Source organism: Argiope bruennichi, chromosome 3 (genome assembly GCF_947563725.1).
Source record: "Argiope bruennichi chromosome 3, qqArgBrue1.1, whole genome shotgun sequence".
Lineage (NCBI taxonomy): Eukaryota > Metazoa > Arthropoda > Arachnida > Araneae > Araneidae > Argiope > Argiope bruennichi.
The window spans coordinates 25,594,751-25,602,934 of NC_079153.1; the positions used below are offsets into that span (position 1 = coordinate 25,594,751).

General features: G+C 26.4%; 1 protein-coding gene across 1 annotated transcript in view; it reads left to right on the forward strand.

Annotated features, from left to right (window-relative positions):
- LOC129962666 (cell division cycle and apoptosis regulator protein 1-like) overlaps positions 1 to 7,931 on the forward strand; it is a 42,318-nt gene extending 34,387 nt beyond the window's left edge. The window contains exons 18-23 of the mRNA XM_056076559.1: positions 1,296 to 1,340; positions 1,509 to 1,611; positions 1,731 to 1,891; positions 3,377 to 3,509; positions 4,458 to 4,661; positions 7,389 to 7,931. Of these exons, the coding sequence (XP_055932534.1) occupies positions 1,296 to 1,340; positions 1,509 to 1,611; positions 1,731 to 1,891; positions 3,377 to 3,509; positions 4,458 to 4,661; positions 7,389 to 7,765 (1,023 nt within the window). The 3' untranslated portion in view covers positions 7,766 to 7,931. The remainder of the gene's footprint in view (positions 1 to 1,295; positions 1,341 to 1,508; positions 1,612 to 1,730; positions 1,892 to 3,376; positions 3,510 to 4,457; positions 4,662 to 7,388) is intronic.
- Positions 7,932 to 8,184: the final 253 nt, after the last annotated feature.

The window sequence follows — 8,184 nt, forward strand, 5'->3', positions numbered from 1 at the left end:
ACTTTGTAATTTTCTCCAAATATTTGTTGCTTCTTATACAACTTGTTTGAGGGAAACAATTTTATACATTTTGTGAATAAACTTCATTATATAAGATACATGGTTTTGTTTCCAAGGATTTGCACATAACATCCATTTTATACTGCTTATTATGGAATGTATCTACAGAATTTGCATTTAAATATAAAAATCATACTGCCATATAAATATAATTGTCAACTAAAATTACAGTTTTTTTAGTAGATATAAAAAATATTAAAAATTGCTTTCTGGAAATATGTATTAAAAAATTTAAAACCTTATAAAATTTCCAAAAAATTAAAATCTTTTTTCCTTCACTTTGAAAGTAAATCTAAACAAAAGAAGAAGGGGGAAAAAGAAAAAGGGAAAGAAAAGAAAAAGAAATCAAAATGGTAGCACTTAGGCTTCAAAATGTGGCTAATGGATGGATGTGCCAGCTGAAAATCATTTAGTAGCTAGGAAATACATATTAACTTCTAAAACAAAGTGAAGCATAATTTCCTGTCATGTAATCAGGATGCAAGAGATTAACAAGTTAATTAATGCTAATTAATGCTCAAGTTAACAATGCAATCAAAGTATTTAACTATTAATATGCTTAGTTAAATATCCTTATGCTTAGTTAATTATAATTATGCTTAGTTAAATATCCTAAAAATAATTCAAAATTTTTTGAAATAATCTTCATTTTTCCAATAAATGCTTTGCATTTAGTATTTTAACTATTTTAGTTCAGTTCACTATCTTAGTTCAGATTAAGAGACTTCTCGTTTTGTGACAAAGTTAACTCTCATTACCATTTGGTATACTTTTATTTACGATTTGCTGTTAATATATCATAACACCCTACTTCATGCCCTGCATTTCAGAACAGTCAAGAGCTAAAATCAATTTTGTGTTAACTGAAGGGTTTGCACTTCAAAAGTTATCAGAATTGACATCATTACATATTTGAAGATTTTCCTAATGTTTTAAAATTATTTTAAAAATGCATATCGTTTAATTTTATGGAACTCTTGTTTTTAATCTTCAGATTATAAAAATGCATATTATTGGATTTCTTGGTGATCTGATTACAATTGTCAGCAATTTGAGGAAAGTCAAAATTTAGAAAGCAGTAAATAGTAATGTATGAAAATATTAAAAAATTCATAAATTCCTTTAAGATTTGTTGATGCTATATAAATTATTTTATAAGAAATAATAAGCTGAATGTGCATTTTGATGTATGTTGTGTTTAAAAAACAGTTTGAATTTGAAATTTTTTTCCTTAGGATAAAAAGAAGGGAGATAAAAAGGAGGACAAAAAAGATAGAAAAGTATGTTCAATACAAATTTAAGATATTTTTATATTTTCAAAGCAAGAATCTCATTTCTTTATTTTTTTGGTTTCCTTCTTCTTTCTCTTTTTGTTTAATGGCCATTTTCGTTGCCTTACTAAGTACTTGTGTTATATTTCAATATATTAATCTTAATATTCTTTTCAGGATGAAAAAGATGATAATCGTAGAAGAGATGATTCTAATGAGCATGAATCGGAGAAAGATGATGATGAATCGGAAGAGGATGAATGTGATGATGACAAACGAGGTAAAATAGTTAATGCTCAGTATATAATTATCAACCATTAATGGTTTTATGTATTAAAAAAATCTGTTTATTATTTTTTTGTAATCAAGATTTTAATATCTGTGCTTATTTTCATGTAGAAAAGAAAAAACGAAGGAAAAAGAAGTTACAAATGATAACTTATGATCCTTATTTATTACTTTCTTTTGTGTATTTTGATCAAACACATTGTGGATACATACTGGATAAAGATATTGAAGAAATATTTTATACTCTTGGTTTGATGTTGTCTCGTGCCCAAGTAAGTATTTCAGTTAAATGTTACTTTATTTTCTTCACTATAAACACATAGTATTGCATAGGAAAGCTAAAGTTTAAATTAAAAAAATATATATATATTCCTTAGATCCTAGAATGCATGACTTTTTACTTTTATTCCAAAAAAACATATGTATATTTTGAATAGTTGCAAATAATTTATAAAAATTATTTTAAAAAAATTTAAGTTATTTTTTTGTGAAATTAAAAAAAAATTAAAATGTGAAATATTTACTTTATGAATTAAACAATATCCCGGTGATACAAATCGCATTATAACAAATCTGCAATAAAAATAAAAACTATTTTTATAAGGAGAAAACATAAATATTTTGATAGTATTTTTAAGGGTAGAATTATTCATGCAACAGACATCTTTGTATTTTTCCAAACTTCCAGTTTAAATCTAATTCTAGTGCCTCTATTGGCATATATTGTTCTTTTCTAAAAAAGGTTTTCCAAACACTCATTGTTGCCATTTGGAACAGTCTGTGAAGCTTATAAAAAAATAAAAAAAGTGTAGCTAAATGACTATACAATGCACTGTACTGTTAAAATAAGTCATATGTGATAGGCATAAGAAATTTATTTACAGTTAATAGATCTTATTAAAAATGTGTCCAGAATCTGTTAGTTAATTCATGCATTATATTAATTCATTTAAGCTTCTCCAGTTTATTTTGTAAGTTGTTTAAAATAGTTTTTGTTAATAACTTTAAAGGTTAAATTAAATAATGAATTATTTCTATATGATAAACCTAAAATTTAAACTATGTGAAACAGCAAATTACATTTTTCTAATTTAACTCAGAGTAAATGAAACAATATTCTTATTAAAATTAATAATAAAAATGAGAAAAGATGTCATCCAAATCAGTTAGGTGAAATTTTCAGTTTAAAGCTTTTTACATTTGCTCAGTGGCTAATGTAATTACATTGTTGATTTAATAGTGAATTAAATGCAGTTATCCTTTGCTATTTCTTCCCAAATGGGGCTTTTGAAATCGTTATCACAATATGGTTGATTAGGGAATTCTAAATGATGCTTACAGTTTTATTTATAATTCTAAAATAAATACTGATTTTATGTTTTTGAGATAATAAATGCAGGAAACTAAATTTGGTGACATGTACAAGATGTTAATGCATCTCAATATTTAAATAATTGAATTTGAAAGTTTTATTATAAATCAACAACTATTGGATCATTTTTATTTTTGAGAAGTATAATAGTAAGCAGGCTGATAATTACAACATAGGAAATTCATTTTATGAATTACAACATAGGAAAAACTTTTAAATGAATTGATGATTTTTTGAAAAATATTTGAACATTATTAATTTTTAAATTCTGGTAAAGAAATTTTTGTTTGCATTATAATCTGTGGTAATATTCAATTATTTTTTCGTTCATTTGACACTATTTTAGTTTGCTGTATTGCTAAAGTATTTTTTTTCTTCTTTATAGGCTCGGAAATTAATTCAAAAAGTTTGCAAACGTGAAATTTTTCATTATCGTAAATTAACAGATCGTCCAGTTGACAGTGATAAAATTTGCAAAGCAGATGTGTCTAAAATAAATATTGAAGATTTAGCTATAGGTACAGTATAAAATATAATTATTATATATTTACATTTTTTAAAAAATTGATCTGCATTTTCATTAACATTTCATCTGCATTTCATTATTGTAGGTCAAGACATCATTCATTAAGAAAATAGTAATTTTTTTAAAAATCTTATGCATTTTGTAATTCAGTTCTAATCTATTGATTCGCATGTTAAATTTGACACATCATTTGTTCCAGCAAAGTAAATTATTTTTGCTTTGCCTTAAAAAAATATTTCATTAAATTATATTCTTATGTAATTTTCTTATTGTGATGTATATTTATGTATAAAACTTTTTAAAGCATGTAGAAATTTACAAAAATGATGATAATTCATAACTTATCCAAACATGCTTATGTGAAATATATTTGAAATATTCATTTCATATTTGTATAAAACTAACCATTGGTGAAATTAGAAACTGTGATTTTAAACTAAAATATAAAATATTGGTATATTTTCAAGATAATTATACAAAATCTTATTCATTTCTATTTCAAAAAATTCTTTGTTCTAAAAAGTAACTAAAATAAAAATAGTTTTTAAAATTTATGACATATTTAAATACTTTTAAAGGAATTTGAAATTAATAAAGTAGGAAGAAATGCAGAATGCATATGACAATATAATATGTGGGTGAAACGTTTTTATTTACTGAAATAAATTTTAAATTGAATAAAGTTTTATGTTTTTCTTCTAATATTTTAGTACAATGAATAAGAATGCAATTAAAAAATATTTGTAGATGCAAAAAATACTCAAAGGAAATTAATCACCAGTTTTTTTTACACATTACTATTGATACTGGATTAAATTTGTACAAGAAGTATTTGTAATTATGACCTGAGAAATGTTTTCTTGTGTATTGTAATGTGTGTGTTTAAGTATTTTTGTTACAGACTGATTGTAATGGTGTTTTTGAAATTTATTCTAAATAGGAAACAAGAAATATATACCTTCTCTAAAACACGTGCCCATGGACAATTGTAATTCAGTCAAAAAAGAGAATGGATCAAATTCATCACTGATATCTTATCAAGGGGCACTTGTTGATGTTGGTAAATTGATGGAGCAGATCGAACGAAGTGAAAAGGCTCGTTTAAATACTGATGAGAGTGTTAAAGAATTACAGATACAACTTGGTAAGTGTTGATTGCAGTTACTCATCCAATTTTCAAAATAACTTAATAAAAATAAAATCTGCTCTTGCAAATTTCAAACTATCGAGAGTACTTTTATTTTGCAATGTAAATTTTAACTGCTGAAAAATTTATTTTTAAAGCATATTTGATAACGTGGAATGCATAGATGAATTGGTCCGTAAAAAATGTCTTAAAAAAAGAAGTACCCTTATCTTCATATCATAATCTTTCTGCATTTGTATGGGATATGCGATGGCCTGGTAATAAGGTCTAGGCTTCGGAAGAAGGGCTTCAGGTTCGAGATCCGATTACACTGAAGAATTGTTGTGTAAGCGGGTCTGATGCACACTAAATCGGTCAGAGCCAAACATTCTCTGGCTGGTGCGGTGTGGAAGTTTGGAGAGTGGAGTGCCAGCTCGGGTCTCGTCCTCGTCATCTGACCGCAGCCCAAAATTACGAGGATCCCTAGTGTTGCCTTAAAAATGGGGCGATAATATAATTAAACTAAAAACTAATCTTCATAGGTATTTTCAAATGCAACATGTGACATTTCTGAAAAAAATGTTGATATCAGAATTTTTAGAACTGAATTTTATTTTTTATTTATGTAATAATTCTACCATATTTTAATAATATTATTTATTATTATTAATATATCAGGCATTTTTTTATATAAATTTATTCATTTTATTGTTAAATTAATCATATTTATTTGCTTTTTGGCACTTAGGTTTGGCACATTTCATTAGTTTATAAAGTTTAGCTATTTATTTTTGTTTGTTTCATGCCAAGCCCGTGTCATGTCTAAATAATGTAAGTAGATGGTTGCAATTTAGAATTTAAAATTAGATGATTTGAGTTTGGAATTTTTTCTAATATTTAACATTTTCTTTAATTTTAGTTCTTATAGATTTTATGTCCAAATGAGCTTTGTGTTTTGTATTTATATCTGGCAAATTTCTTTCAACATCACTAATGCCATTCCCAAAACCTCATTATACTCTTACATTATAAAATAAAAGTCTACAATCCATTATTTATTTTTAGATACACTAAAACATATTATTTGTATTGTATGTTCAGCTGAATAATAAGATATACCATTGGTGTCAAAAATAGGAAGTATGAAATCCAAATCAGAAAATATTGCTAACCCTTTCATGACGGGCATATTATATATGCATCATCAACGAATGTGTCTCACAGCCGGGCATACTACCTGTGCATTACTGGAAATCGAACTCGTGGGACGGTGATGCATATGTGCATTGTAAACTGGAACAATTTTTAAATGCCACTAGATGGCTTCCTATGTCTATTACTTTTGAATTAAATATAGTTTTAGTATCCTAACCTTCAGTTTGCTTGTATTCAACCTGACTTTAATATTTTACTCATCAGCTGTTGCAGAGGAGGAGGGTTGTGTAACTTTCCACTTGACCGAATAATTCTTGTTCTGATCTTCCTCCGAATTCTTTTCCTTTTTTGTTATTACTGTGTAACTGTAACTAGTCTTTTTGGGTGTTACTGTAAGCTCTGTTTATTTTTCGTAGCTTTCATTTACATTTCGCGCACTTCTCTTTTTATTGTGGAAGACTTCGGTTTCTGTTTTTTACTGGAAGAAAACCTGATTTGTCAGAGGAAGTATGTGCTCATATTATGAATGAACTAATAATCTAAAAAGGTAGAAAAAATGACGATGTTAGGACTTAAACGTTATTTTTTTGTGATTTTTTTTTTTTTTTTTTTTTTAAGTTAGACTTAGTGATGCACAACCCTTGTCCTGTGGTATGATTCATTTCGCATATGTGCGTCTAGGATATAGGCCTCTTGTCTTGAAAGGGTTAAAAAGAATGATTACTTTTTTTCCCTGACTACTTTTTCCCATGTAGAGAAAATGATTATTTTCATTAGTTTTGTTTGCCTTACATGTATATTCTCCGAAGATAAATTATAAAGATTAAAGACCTGTAATGTTTGATATATCTCTTAAGGCAGAGTGCTTCAATTAACAACTCACATTTTTTGAAAATCCCTGTTCTTTATATTACTCCTTTTTTTGTTTTGTTTGATTATTATATTTGCTTATGAATATTCTGAAAGGAAAAACTATCAAATGTGATTAAATCTTTTTCAGTAATAATATTAATAATCTGTAGTTTGACCATGATTTAGATCCTTGATTTTATTACATTGAGGGTTATTTTTTTTATTTATTTTTGACATCGCTGGATACTTAAGCCATATTTTGTGTGTTAATGTTAGCAAGTTTACTAAAGATACTGACACTAACTTTCAAGTGTTAGAAATTATAATCAAAGTCAATTGATAAAATTTTCGTTTTCCCTTGTAGATATAAAAGTAAGATTTTCGGTTCCTATAGTATTATATTTACCAAAACTTGCCTTGATTTCAAAATGTACTTTTAATAAAAAAATAAATAAATAACAGTTTCTAAAAACACTATATTAAAGGAAGTATGCATGTTGACATCTATATCTGTGAACCTCACACTAATTTGCTGTAGATACAAATTTTCAATAAGAGCATAAACTGTTATATTTGCTACTATTTATCTTTGATGCATAATTATTTTTTTTAGGGGGGGGGACTAGTAAATTGTGTTGGTGATATATGCTTGTATGAAGAAATATTTTTTTTACAAACTGTACTATTCAAACAAAATGTTGCATTTTTTGTAAGACATTTTTTTTCTCTTTTCTTTAGAAAATGTGAATGAAGCAACATCTAACAAAGAAAAACTTTCGCAAAAGCTTTCTCAGGAAATCGAAGAGCTAAAACAAAAACTGCATGCCACTGAAGAAGAATTGAGAAGAACTCAGATTGAATCAGAAAAATATCATAAAACATTATGCAGCCTTAAGGAAGGTCTGCAGTCTTCTCTTTTCTTGACTGATAATGCTCTAAACAAAAGCAAATCCTCAAGATTAAGAAGCTTTAGAGAATCAGACAATTATAACATGTGCTATGACTCTAATAATAAATCTGATCGTAAAAGTAGAGATACTGAGAAAGAAATGAATGGTGATGATGCTGTTGGTTCTGTAGCTAACCATAAGCAAGAAGCAATGGAAGAAGAATAAGTTTTATATTCTTTTGTACATAATACTAAATATTGTAAATTATTATGACTTCTTTTTGTATTTGCGTACTTGCAATTGAAGATGTTGATCTTTAATTATTTTGCAATGTATTAGAACTGTGAATCATTTTGGCTCAAAATACATTATGTTACTAACTTGTGCAAAATGTTGTCATAGTTTATTCAGTGTATTTAATCAAAAAACACATATTAAATTTGAACTGAATATATTTATAAAATTAGTGTTAAGTAATAAAAGTTAACCTTTTGATGAATTTACAAGACATTTAATGTTATATATACTCTTCAAAATACTTAATGAATATTAGAAAAATAAAAATGTAAATTACATAAATTCATACAATAAAGTGCCAAAAATTATGAAATATCTCTATTAAAGCACAAGGCTTCCTTTTAACT